Source organism: Thunnus maccoyii, chromosome 19 (assembly GCF_910596095.1).
Source record: "Thunnus maccoyii chromosome 19, fThuMac1.1, whole genome shotgun sequence".
NCBI classification, from domain to species: Eukaryota; Metazoa; Chordata; class Actinopteri; order Scombriformes; family Scombridae; genus Thunnus; species Thunnus maccoyii.
In genome coordinates, this window is record NC_056551.1 from 13,825,475 (window position 1) to 13,838,930 (window position 13,456).

Here is a 13,456-nt window from a genome sequence, read left to right on the forward strand (position 1 = left end):
TCTAATGGAGTACTTTTACATTGCTGTATTGGTACTTTTACTTAAGTGAAAGATCTGAGTACTTCTTCCACCACTAGGTACAAGGTGTACTTGTGTTTTGTCTATTCGTCTGCAAGGTTATATGTTTGAAACGTAGTCACATGACAATAAGTGACAAAAAGTAGACTAGTGATTAAATAGCTGTGACCAGAAATGTTCTCATGTAGGTTTTGTATATAATAACTTGAAGAAAAAGGTTGTAAAAAAAAAAAAAAAAAAAAAAAAAAAAAAAAAAAAAAAAGTGTGCTCCTCTGATGAGCACTAAACACATGATGAGGTAAAAAAAAAACAAAAAAAAAAACCCGTCCTGCTGACAGCTGGGTGAGGAGGGTGGGGGAGTAAGGGGGGGTGGGGGCGCGGCTTCCTGAAGGGTGTATCCAATAAAAAAAGAAGCCTCTGTTCTCTCACCCGGCTAGAGCACAGATCTCCACATGCAGTCGTGACGCTTGCTCATTCAAACTGAGACATTTCTGGACCTGAAGATACGGACCTATTTAAACATTGAATCAGATAAATAACCATAGGAAGAAGTTACTGTATTTTTTTAAAACGTAAATAAGCTTTTTTTGGAGGAAGATATATTTCATAACAGCTGAATTTTTCATCGTCCCGCGCCCGCGACGGTGTGTGTGCGCGCGCGGTTAATTAGCTTACTGGCTAGCAGACACTTTTCTTCACCGGACCGACAACTTAACGTGTGGTGAGTAAGAACTTAAAGTCTCCTTTTTGTCATAATAGAGAACTCCTTGTGGCTTATTCACTCAACATGTAACTTTACTAAAATTAATGTCGATGTGAATGTAAAGCTAATGCTAGCGTTAGCAAGGTTTGTGAAGCTTTTGTATCCGGCACAAATGATTCGAGTGACATGTTAGCTTGTCATAATAAGACAAAACGAATATAGGTTAAACATCCTGTGTGACTTAAGATTATGGTTAATTGTTAAATCCGTGTGTTACTGTAACCATGAGCTCATGTATATTTGAACCAATGAATGAAAAGTATCCGTTACTTTAATGTTACGCTAACGTTAGCAGCAAACACTTCATTGGAAATATACACACGACATTTTCTGCACACCCAAATTAAGTCATATCCGGTTGCGTCCCCTCTTACGAAAAAAAAAACACGTCAAAGACAATTAAATCTACGAAAAATGGACACATTAGCTATCATATTATAGTTGTTACAACGGCACATTAAAGACTTAACGCTAAGTCTAAAACGAGCCGAGCTGTTTATCACATGAACAGACGGCGCTCGTGTTCAGCTCCGTGTTCTATGAATGGATGACGACACGTGCGCACGCAGAAACAATTATGTCTCCTGTTATAGATAAAGTACTGGTTATCTCATAACGACATTTATGGTCACCGATGTTCAAAGAAGCAGCAAACAATGACATGAGTGAAGTGTTTGGGTAACATATAGAGGACGTTGGTGTTAAATATACGCCGGTTCCTTCTTCCTGCGACACTTCTCAAAAATGGCTTCCCATTGGCCTTTATTCAAGGCAAGGCATGTACTAGGGGTCCTGCTTCTGATGCCAGCGTTTACAACACGAGTTTTTTCCACGTTGCTTGCCTTGTTTTTAGTTTAATTTTTAAAGAAGCTTGTCTCCCCGAGTTAAAAAAAAAAAAAGAAAGAAAGGGGGGACGGACGAACAATGCCCTCTGTGCATTTCCCCTCCGTTGTCATTGTCTTTGGTGCTTACTTTTCATGAAGGTGGAATGAGGAGAAACTGTTATTAAAGAAAGCCTTTTCTGTCTCTTGTCTTTTCAGGATGTACCCCTGCTCATCTGCAGTTACAGTTGCACAATGGCTGTCTGTTCACTCTGCATGATAGCTCAGCACCAAAGGAACAGCAACAGATCTAGTATAATTACAGGATAGCAATAAGCCCACACTTAGACCTCTGTTTACCTTTAGCTGTTTTCTGGTCAATCCCAGGTAAAACATTTCAAGTTTGCACTACTGAATCTCAGAAATCCTGCTTGACAGGTGGGCCTAAAAAAAGTGAATTATTTATTTACCTTGTACCTCTTTATTTTACTAGCTGCTGTTTAGAGATAGCATTATATAAATAGCTATTTTGACAGGCATTCATTCCCTTTAAGATTGTGAAGCAATTCCTCCATAGTGTACAATCATGGTTTCAACAACTGTGACTGCAATGATGGTAGTCAGCACAGTAGGGTTAGTGACCCATACTGCTATGACAGAGTACATGTGGCTGCTGATTCTTGGCTTCTTCATCGCCTTCATCTTAGCCTTTTCTGTGGGTGCCAATGACGTTGCTAATTCATTTGGCACAGCTGTGGGCTCTGGGGTGGTCACCTTGCGACAGGCTTGCGTTCTGGCCACAATATTTGAAACTCTGGGCTCTGTGCTCCTTGGGGCCAAAGTGAGCGAAACCATCCGCAAGGGTATCATCGACGTGGGCATGTACAATGGCTCTGAGCATGTGTTGATGGCTGGATCCATCAGTGCTATGTTTGGTGAGTATCTGCAGCTTATCTTGCATGTAATTAAACCTGCAGTCATTGAACCCTGCGAACAGAGATCAGTGGCACATAGAGCTTGGCACTGTTTGGTTTTTACAACTATGAAATACAAATGTCAAACAAACAGCTGTAAATAATTGTAAATTATTGAATAGTTTTTACAAGTTTTTGTTTTTAAGCTGTAACTGCAAGTTGTCTGAAAAGGTATGTTGAAGGCTAAAATGAGGTCAGCATGTCACATCTAATGTGATCAATTTATTCTCGTTAGGTTCTGCTGTGTGGCAGCTGGCCGCCTCATTTCTTAAGCTTCCCATCTCTGGAACACACTGCATTGTTGGTGCTACTATTGGCTTCTCGCTGGTTGCCAGAGGCCAGCAGGGAGTCAAGTGGCTTGAACTCCTTCGTATTGGTAAGTCAGACATTCTAATCAGCTGACCTAGAAATCTCGTCAATGTTTGAATTGCATCACAGATTATATTTGGCAGGATGTGACAGGTAGACCATAATACAGTGTGACCATAATACATTAGCTGGTGCTTTGTCTGTGTGGTGGACCTTCAATATCTAGGTCAACAATCCAGGTTGAGAGCTAAATTTGATGTGATATGTTTCAATAGTGATGTTGTGTCTTTTATTTATATGACAGAACGTTTGATGAGCACTCAAGTCCTAGAACATGAAGCAATACAGGAATATACAATAGCAGGCTTAATTACACAACTTGTTTCTCACATTTGTTGCATTAGATGGTTTTCCGTTCTATGTTCATATACAGAAAGCCTGAACTTGATGTTAAGCAGACTGTTTGCCCCTTTTTTTCTTTTCTTTTTTTTTTCTTTTTTAGTAAAATAAGTCATTCAGTCATGAAATTTTATAACAAGGTCATGGTAAGAACCCTTATTGATTGAAAGGTTGAAATTAAAGTATAAAAAGATCAACCTTCCCTTTTCTATGGGACAAATAGCAATGTTGCAAAATATTGTCCACTTTACCAGGGAACTGGTTGTTACCACTTTTATAGTTATAACTGACAAGTAGCATAACATAGGCTGAGAGGGAGTTTCCTGTTTGAATCTCACATGTACTGATTGTGGTATTGCCTTTCCTAGAAAACAGATATTGTTTAGTTTGAGGTTTAACACGGAAGTTTTTCTTTGTTGTTGTGGTGTAACTGTCCTTTTTTATTTTTTATTTTATCTTGCAGTTGGTTCCTGGTTCCTGAGTCCCCTTCTGTCTGGTATAATGTCCGGCATTGTTTTCTACTTTGTGCGCATGTTCATCTTACACAAGGTAAGCTGGCTGTCAAATTGTTTGTAGCATGTGTAGTGAGAAAAGAACTTGTGATGCGTTTAGGTCAGTTTCAACACTGTACTAGTACCATGCTCAAAATAAAAATGAGGAAGTGTTGTTACATGAATAACACCACTGTTCTCTGAAACAGTCCTTATCTGCATCATATGGCAAGGTTCAAGTTACCCCTGTGCCCTTTTTTTATACCAGCAACTGTAACCTGACAACAAAATGGGGCAGTTTTGTTCATATAGTGATATAGTGGATTTCTGACTGCTGTGTTTTGTTCCTGTAGAAAGACCCTGTGCCTAATGGATTGAGGGCCCTGCCTGTCTTCTATGCCATAACCATGGGAATCAACCTGTTCTCCATCATGTTCACTGGCGCTCCGAGTGAGTATCATTGTTTCAGTCATTTTGCTCTGCATGCCTGCCCACAGCCACAGCTTAAAATAAACTGCTCCCTCAGACAGCCGGATGCCCACATGTATTCCAGACTGTGTTTACCATTTTCACAGAAGCTGTGTTTATTTTAACATGTTTTCTGGGCCTCTCTTGCTTGTGGTTCTATGTGGGTCATAGCTGGACTAAAATTTTTAGAGCAGAGCACAACAGGGAGATGATTTCACTTAACTCTTGACGTCACTGTCTATGGCCTTCAGACATGGAGGAGGAAAAGAGAAGTAAAGAGGGAGTTCAAATTTGTCATAATTGTCCTGTGCCACTAGTCGTATTTCTGCTCAGAAATTGTATAGTGAATACTTGTTGGCTTTTTTGTCTTCAAGAAACTCTTTATTAAATGAGCAACTTTTGCTCCTTTTGTTCTCTTCTCTCTACAGGGCCTAACAGTTCAGCTGGCCTGGGCCATTAAATGGCGGCTACAGGCCAGAGTATGACCAGATAGAGTGCGCTGATGCGTACATGCACATCAGCGCACTCAGAGAAGAGATCACTTGCGGTTCCAGCATAGCCCATAACCCTGCTTAGTCAGGCACATTCTGTACAGTTGTGTGAAGTCCCTCACACCTCAACGCACTGTACATGGGGACCTGTACTTGGGTGCCTCCATATTAAAACAAAAAAAAGGTGTGATATTGCATTTTAGACACCTTAACAAAAACCCACTCCATCTCCTATGAAATTGTCACCACACACAGGCTCATTGTTAAAGCCTCAAGGTTGCCGTGTGGCCAGTTTAACATCAGGATAATCCTCATAGATTTGTGCATGATTAGTTGCCAAAGACTATTTTGTCAAGTCACACATCCCCTGCTCATTTCAGGTCCAGCTTTAGATGGCATACTACACTGGCACAAAACAATAGCTCAACATTGCCGATTTATGCACTCTAATACAGCAGCAGTATCTGCAGTCAACTGAGTACAGTATGTTTGGTTTCCTGAGATAGTACTTGGTGTTCCCCTGATCTAGATCCTAGCACAGTAGTGTGATTGGACACCAGGCATCCCACAGCACATTCCTATACTTAATATATATATACCAGTGCCAGAGACTTCAAGTCAGCATGCACAAAAATGATTGCCGTTCAGGGCAAAGAATTTGAGGGTCAGCTGTCGATCCTTTACAGATGAGGCTTGGTGTGACTTGGGTTCTTCACGCCTTATAAATCACTCAACCGCTGTCACTCCACTGCAGCCCCAATGAATGTAAAGTTAAAATCTACACAGAGACAGAATTATGATTCCTACTCACTTAAAATGTCCCACAAGTGTTTGTCAACTGGATTTAAGTTACATCCATATAAAGTCACTGTCAGTGCTTTTAGGCATCTCAGATACAAGGAACAGTTCCCTACATCTGCTGAATTCTGTCCATATTGCAAAGTTGCTTTACTTTATTTAACTTTTAGGTAAGGCTATGCTTCCAGTCTTCAGAGACATGTCACAGAGCCTGTTTCATATGCAGGTCTTTTTTGCATACCAGTCTATGTTTCAAAGTGCTGAGTGTCATAGTTACAGTACATTTTTGACCCCTCACACCAGCCTCAATTGATGAACTTCAATGCGTTTAGCTGGATGCCAATTTTCTGCCTGGGTTACCCTCTGAAAAACAAACACCCAGTGGCGTTGGTTGCTCTGGGGACACCAAACAGTCAGCAACATAAAACCGATGCTCACGTCATGGTATACATGACTTATTTTAACCTGAGCTATGGTCCTGAATCCAAATCTTAAGTGTACTCAGAGGTTGCTGTTGTTGACTGGTACCATGGATAGATACTCTTTGTGAGGAGTGGATGTTGAGCTTACAGACCCCTTTAGTGCTGATACTTAATGCTATTGTCACGTAATACTCTTGGTAAGTGTTATGCTGGGTTGTAGACAAAAGTGAGGACAGATAACCAAAGGTTCCTTGCCAAGTGAGTCATAAACAACCACTGTAACATTCAACATTGTAATTGAGGTTGGTGGTGAGCTGCATGTATAGTAATGGAAAAAGAACAACAAACCATGTTATTGTGTTATGTAGACCATGGGATGCAGAGGTTTTGGGGAGGGGTTTGGAACGCAGCCGTGGTTAAATTCCATTTCCTGTGCAGTCCCATTCATCCCACTGCATGGCTGTGGTATAAACTCACCCCTTTGTGTGGGAGTATTTATCGGACAGCTAGACCGAAGCTAGTGTTGTTTTTTAATCCTTTCTTTTTATTTCGTAGGAAGTTGCTCACGAATGAGTCACGGTGACAAAGACTGTCCATGTGAATGCTGTCAGGCCCCTTTTCTTTGTCATTTTAGGATTGTTTTTTGTCCCCCTTTTTTTTTTTTTTCTTTTTCCTAAATTTACTGGAATTACTGCCCTGTAATGTCTAGCTGAACCACACCTGTTTCTCGATGTCTAGCTACATGTGAGCTGATGCACTCCAGTGAAGGACAGGGAGGCTCAGCTGTTACAGTCACCTTCTGGTTTTTCCTCTTATGTCTCTCCGTTCTGAAGGGAGTGAGCTTCCATTGCGTAACTAAATAAACATCAGTTAGGTGCTCTGCAGTCTCATGCTGCAGCGTGACTCAGTGGAGAGAGTGCACTGTGGACTCTGCCTTCAAATGAACACAGCGACCGAGACACTTATCGCTTAGCCTTGGCCCTCAATTTCCTTTTGTTTATCTTAAACTTCCCAAACAGTCCAAAGCTAGTGGAAGTGTGTATGTTAATTATGCATGGCCAAGGTCACCTCGCCAGAAGTATTGTTGGAATTTTCAGCGGCTCTTGTTTTTGTTTTCTCTTAACCACACTGCTGACTTGCATCCTCTCTGTAAGACAAAGATGACTGCTTCCAAAGGGAAATTTATGTCGTTGCTTTCTGCCCGCACACACTGCATTACGTCTACCTCCGCTGCACCAGCTTTGCTGCAGTCTTGGCAGAAGGGTGCCCTTATTGCTACAGCAAACAGCCTCACTGAATGACTCCCCTTTCTTTCCCCTTTTCTCCCTAAGTAATGTCGCCTTTTAAGGAACTCTTTGTCCATGTGCAGTTGTTAGCTGGGCGCTTGGGGGTCATGGTGACATCTTTGCTCTTTCACCTTTAGGTGTTACATAACTGTTCACATGTAGGGGGGTACACATGCTTTCCATATTTAACTAGGACGTGGCACAATGAAGCAATGCATTTACGCTTGTAATCTTCACAACTAGAGCCAAAAAATGGCACATATGACCAGATGTCTTTGAAGTTATTTCTATTGCCCTGAAGTTAATTTTCATTCATTGGGGCCATACATATTTTAAATGAAAGTACAAGTACCTCCTGAAATTTAATTATCCTGGTATGACCTCATTTTGACTTGTAAATACTATCTCTCACTACATTTAAATAGCTTCACAAAAACTCTCAATTGTACTTTTTGGTATTTCAGTCTATGCAATGTAACTTTCTGTGTTGTCCACTGAAGAAGATGGCACCCGCTGCCTTGTTTTTTAAAAACTGCCTTTCTCTATTTGCCTTTGTCTGATTTCTGCCTGTGGTACCTGGCGGTCCTTCAGTGCTGGGATTTGACAAGATCCCTTGGTGGGGCATCCTGCTCATCTCGTTGGGCTTCTCTGTGTTGACTGCCATCGTGGTCTGGTTTATTGTCTGCCCACGGCTCAAGAAGAAGATTGAACGTAAGTCACATTATGTTTTTGATTTAGGCAACCTGACAAATCAGTTTTCAAATCCGTGTCAACTGTTTAAGCTGACCATTGAGATGGTGGTTTCCTCACTTAAGCCACTGGACAAGTGAGAGATTTTTGCATTGCACATGTAACCTCAGCCTATTCATACTAAGGGCTCATATTAATCCCGTAAATGGAGCTTAGGGATAGTGTTATAATGGAGTCACACTAATGAAAATCATAAGAAAATATTGTCACCACTTTTGTTCTATAATCCTGGATTAAAGTAAAAAAAAAACAAACAACTACAATATGTTCATGAATACAGTACAGTGCTTTTATATTCAATGGTCTTTCCTAAAAGGTTTAGTCTTGCCTTCTTTGTTAGTACATTAACAATCTATATGGGCAGATGACAGAATTGCTATATCTAACACTAGCTAGTGCACAAATGTAGTTCATTTGTGTTTAATGGTACAGTTCCAGGTAACCTTAAAAATTCAAAAATTTATCTTTTTAGCTTTCTCTACTTCTAGCAATGTTGATAAACCTGGTAATTGTCTGCGAGGTACATCTGACTGCCTGGCTGCAAGGATATTTTACGTATTCTTTGAGTGATACTGACCTTAACTGTCCAGTGGAATCTCTTACAGTAACCGAGAGACAGCAGGCTCTCCTGACCAAGCATGATCTGTTTAGATCACCACCCACCCACCAGACAAGCAGCCTAATTGGGTCATAGTGATCCACTAATTGGTCTTTACCTCCTTGACTAAAATAAGCATAGGTTGCCTTAAGTGGTTGACATGGCATTTGCGGTGCATGTGTGGGGAAGAAGGCGGTGGTGACAGATTACTTCAGCTCTGGCCATGACTAGTTTGGATGATGCAATGTGGCCAACTGGCTGGAACACCCTTTGGATTATCACATAGAAAATATTGGCATTGAGTATCTGATTCACTTTAAAACCACAAACAAATGTCATGTGAGCCACATGCAGCGTTGAGTCTTATCGTCTTTCATAAGTTAAGCCGCTAGCGGTAGTGTAAATATGTTCCTTAAGGTGATAATCCATTTATCTCATCCTGTGAACACGGGTTTGCTTTTGAACAGAGGTAACGTTGCATCTCCAGGACAAAGGTTTTTTTGACACTGGTTATGCAATTCTTGACTCCCTACAGCTTAGGTTAAAAGGAAACACATGTCCTGTGCTAGTATTTCTCTGCTGAACTGTGTATATGTTTGGACATGACCCAAGCAATATCTCACTCCAACTCCTCCCCTACTAGGAGATATGAAGTCTTCCAGCCCCTCTGAGAGCCCCCTGATGGAGAAGAGGGAACTGAGAGAGGTCCACTGTCCAATCCTGAAACAGACTGCCAAGGAAACGTCTACGCCTACCACCCCAGCTGTCAATCAAAACCCCCCTGCACAGCCCCAGGCTGCCCCTGAGGAGCGCAGGGTGGCGTTCGACATTGGAGATTCTGACGACGGAGAAACTAATAAGGAACGCAAGGTGGCGTTTGACATTGGAGATTCTGATGACACGGACTACAACAATGCAAATGGTTGTAAGTATGACAAGAGACAGTACATTTATATGTATTTAAAATGATGTACTGACAGCTAAATGGTTTTGATGCAAACAGTTCAATATCCACCTTGCACTACAAACGGCCAGACAGAGGTTATTGTTATTTTCCAATTTAACTCTTCTGCTGCAAAGATAATTATAAAATAACACTTTTTGATCACAACTGTAGATTTACAAAATTTGATTAATCTGTTACCCCTTTCTGCAGTGCCCAAACAGATTCAATCAAACAATCAGCACAGCAACGGCTCCACAAATACTCCCAATCAGGTCCAGTTCAACAGGCCAGCACAGATTCCCAGTAACGGTTACAGCCAGTACCACACTGTCCACAAGGACTCTGGCCTCTACAAGGACCTACTGCACAAGCTCCACCTGGCCAAGGTTGGTGACTGCATGGGTGAGGCGAGTGACCGACCTATCCGACGCAACAACAGCTACACCTCCTACACCATGGCCATCATCGGCATGCACGGAGACTTCAAACATAAAGAAGGGGAGTTCCGAGCCAGCGAAGATAGTGACAAGGCCCCTGGGTCAGGTGGTCAGGAAAGGAAGCGTGTGCGTATGGACAGTTACACCAGCTACTGCAATGCTGTGGCAGAGCACACAACTCCTGAAGGATTGGGAGAGGGCGATGTCGCACTAGAAATAGGGAAGGAGGATGCAGGTAGCAGCCAAAGCTCTCTGGATGATGATGGGCCTGAAGCCGACAAGCCAGAAGTCTCAACTCTCTTCCAGTTCCTCCAAATTCTCACCGCCTGCTTCGGATCCTTCGCCCATGGAGGAAACGACGTTAGGTATGCGCACTCCTTCCTGAAGGTCATGTTATTATCAGTCAACAGGCTGATAGGATGACACTATTATTCCGTGTTGTGGCTGACATCTTTACTTATCACAGTTCAACTCAATGTCAGTATCTTTGGCCACTATTTAAATAACCAAATTTTTTCCTCTGCAGTAATGCCATTGGACCATTGGTAGCTCTGTGGCTCGTTTACACAACCAACAGTGTGTCTTCAAATGAACCCACACCCATTTGGCTGCTGCTATATGGAGGTGTGGGCATCTGTGCTGGTCTCTGGGTGTGGGGTCGCCGAGTGATCCAGACTATGGGCAGGGACCTTACCCCCATCACCCCCTCAAGGTACAGATTCTAGTCAGAAAACCACATCCTCCTCAGACATGACCAGTCCTTGAATGTAGCAGGCATACTCGTATACTCCTGAGACACATGAGTGTTGTTTTTGTTTCCCTGCAGTGGTTTCAGCATTGAACTGGCCTCAGCCCTAACTGTCGTGGTTGCCTCTAACATTGGCCTGCCTGTCTCCACCACCCACTGCAAGGTAAGCTAATACTGTGGTCTGGAAACTAGAGTGAGACACAGGGGAAGAGATTATTTAGTGTGAGGGAGGTTACAGTAAACAGGAACCCAGTCTAGTAGATGATCCAAATGTGGAGCAAGTTTCTTAATGAGATATTACATTTTTAGAAATGCAGACGGGTAATATAAAGTCACATTTAAGGGATAATGATAATGGGACTTATGTAACAACTGCTGTGTGTTTCCAGGTGGGCTCTGTGGTGGCAGTAGGATGGCTGCGCTCCAGGAAAGCAGTAGACTGGCGTCTGTTTAGAAACATCTTCATGGCATGGTTTGTGACTGTGCCCATCTCTGGTCTGATCAGTGCTGCCATCATGGCCATCTTCATCTATGGCATCCTGTGAGCCTTCGGCTGCGCCCCAAGCAGGGGAGGAAAAAGAAGCCGCTCCAGTGCGCACCAGAAGAGGAGTAAAGTTGGGAGGCCAAAATATATCGCTTACCTCAAGCCAACAACTTTGGAAGAAAAAGGAAAAAAAAATGAAATGTTTTGGAAGGACTTGTGATATGGGCCTGTGGTTCTTGGCTGCATCATTTTCAACCTAGAATTTGCTGTTTATTCCATTTGGGCCACATAACTTCCAGTGGGTAGATTGCATTTCTTTGTTCTGACTTGCTTTTTCATATCTCATTCTGTAAAGAGTATCTAAAAGCATCAACTGATTTTCTTTTTCTAATACTCATTCTTCCATTTTTTTTTTTTTACTTTGCAATTATGTATATACCACCATGCTGTTTTAATTTTGTTTTACAAGTTAGAAAGAAAAGAACAATTAAAATGCAGTATTAGCCTTTTCCAGATGTAACTCTCAAGTCATATCACATGCTGAAGGTAACATAGCTGCAACAGCAGTATTTTAGGTGCAAAAAAACAAGGTTATTGGTGTGTATGTGTGTGATTTTCCCCCCCCACCCCCCCCCCCCCCCCAATCCAAGTTTTTATTAATGAACTAACATTTAGCATCTGGCTTCTTAAATCTGCTAAACCGGGACATTTGTTTCCCTCCTCTGATATAGAACAAAATTGACAAGTGAAGAAAACGTAGGGAGGTTTGTGACTGTTTTCTACTAAACCCACAAATTATCTGATCACATTCACAGCCCTGCAAAGTAACTTACAAGGATAGAAGCACTAATTCTATACACTGGATGACCACCTGCAGATTAATGTCAAATACTGTACCAAAAGCATAAAGTCAGCACACTTGTGGCAGGAAATGCCAAAGTCCTCCTCGTTAAAGTCAACGGATTATCTGTCCACTATCCCGTTCTTTCATCTGAATCTCGTGAGGCCCTACATTCTTTATCAGTGCAGAAGTTAACTGCCTGAAATAACTTTTGTTACTTGAATTTGAGAACTGTAACAACAGAATGTTGATTAATGCAAAAATGTGCTCAAGACCTTAAGTCTCCTGTTAAAACTTGATTGCATCATCCATGATGGTTAAATGCTTTAGTCCTGCTTCAGCCTTGTTTTTCTAGTTCACCTTGTATCAACTAGTGTGTTTTTTTTTTTTTTTTTTTTTCTTCTTCTTGTCTGTGGAATTTGCACCTGCCTAGACAATTGGGTTGCTTTTGTTCCCCCACCCCCCCTTTCTCCGTCAGCCTGAGAAGCTGAATAAGGTTGTAAGTGAGGAGGAGCAGGAACCTAAACCTGGAAGTTATCTAACCGGATGGTTTGGTGTTGAGCTGATCTGGTCTCTTTGTTTGAATGAGGGCAGACATACGTTGCATCCCACCGGTGTGTGGTCATTTGGTTGCAGTACTACATTTCAGACTTGTAGATGCTGTAGTTGCCTTAACTGTTTTATTTTCCCTTAGGTACCAAAGAAGATTTTTTTGTTTTGTTTTTTTTAATGCACATCAACATAATCCAGTCCACACTGATGGATGAAAAACAAATGAAAAATAAAAATGGGAAAATACTGGAGTTTTGTCACTCATTTGTAACAGAGGGAAATGTTATACACAATAATCACATATACAGTTTTGTTTTAATCATGAGTCAAAGTCCCAAAGAGCAGTTCTGAAACACATTAATCTTGTACACCAACATGATATATAACATGAAACAAAAGAGGACACTTGGGTTACACATATAAGTGGAATAGTTCCCTTTTTATTGACAGTAAGCTCAGTGCAGCTCAGGCACCGGGTGATGAGCGAGCGTTGGGATCCGCGTACAGCTGCTGTGCTTTCTCACTCCAGTACATCTGTGATGCAGGGACAAAGACAGGATTCCTTTACGCTAGCTTTACATTGCAAACACCACAATTCAGTAGTTTTCCAGGCCTCTCGAAGCGACTGTATGAATCACGTCTCCTAGGCTTTTCTGATATATGACTCACTCCTCCTGCGCAGGTACTGATGAATGATGACTGCGCCAGTGTTTCAGTTCACTGCTGTAAAGCAGAGTGAGGCCTACTCTATCCCTAGAGGATTAGGATTTACTACTACAGGTTGAATTTTCCCTTTTTAAACTAGTACATTAAGGTTTTCCAACTATAGAGAATCATAATCTGTCACTGCATCAACAACC

The 13,456-nt window shown here is 41.8% G+C and overlaps 1 protein-coding gene across 1 annotated transcript; it reads left to right on the plus strand.

Moving 5' to 3' along the window:
- Positions 1-427: 427 nt before the first annotated feature.
- Positions 428-12,842, plus strand: slc20a1b (solute carrier family 20 member 1b). The gene is made up of 11 exons (XM_042395017.1): positions 428-739; positions 1,822-2,537; positions 2,812-2,952; positions 3,748-3,833; positions 4,129-4,225; positions 7,832-7,951; positions 9,232-9,513; positions 9,745-10,336; positions 10,498-10,683; positions 10,798-10,882; positions 11,109-12,842. The coding sequence occupies exons 2-11, from the start codon at positions 2,189-2,191 to the stop codon at positions 11,262-11,264; spliced, it is 2,094 nt and encodes a 697-aa protein (XP_042250951.1). The 5' UTR covers positions 428-739; positions 1,822-2,188; the 3' UTR covers positions 11,265-12,842.
- Positions 12,843-13,456: the final 614 nt, after the last annotated feature.

Excerpts from the sequence above, each read along its gene's own strand:
- slc20a1b (XM_042395017.1), top strand. The coding sequence starts at position 2,189 with ATGGTTTCAACAACTGTGACTGCAATGATGGTAGTCAGCACAGTAGGG. Across the intron at positions 3,834-4,128 it reads GCATGTTCATCTTACACAAG|AAAGACCCTGTGCCTAATGG; the intron begins GTAAGCTGGCTG and ends TTGTTCCTGTAG. Across the intron at positions 9,514-9,744 it reads CTACAACAATGCAAATGGTT|TGCCCAAACAGATTCAATCA; the intron begins GTAAGTATGACA and ends CCCTTTCTGCAG.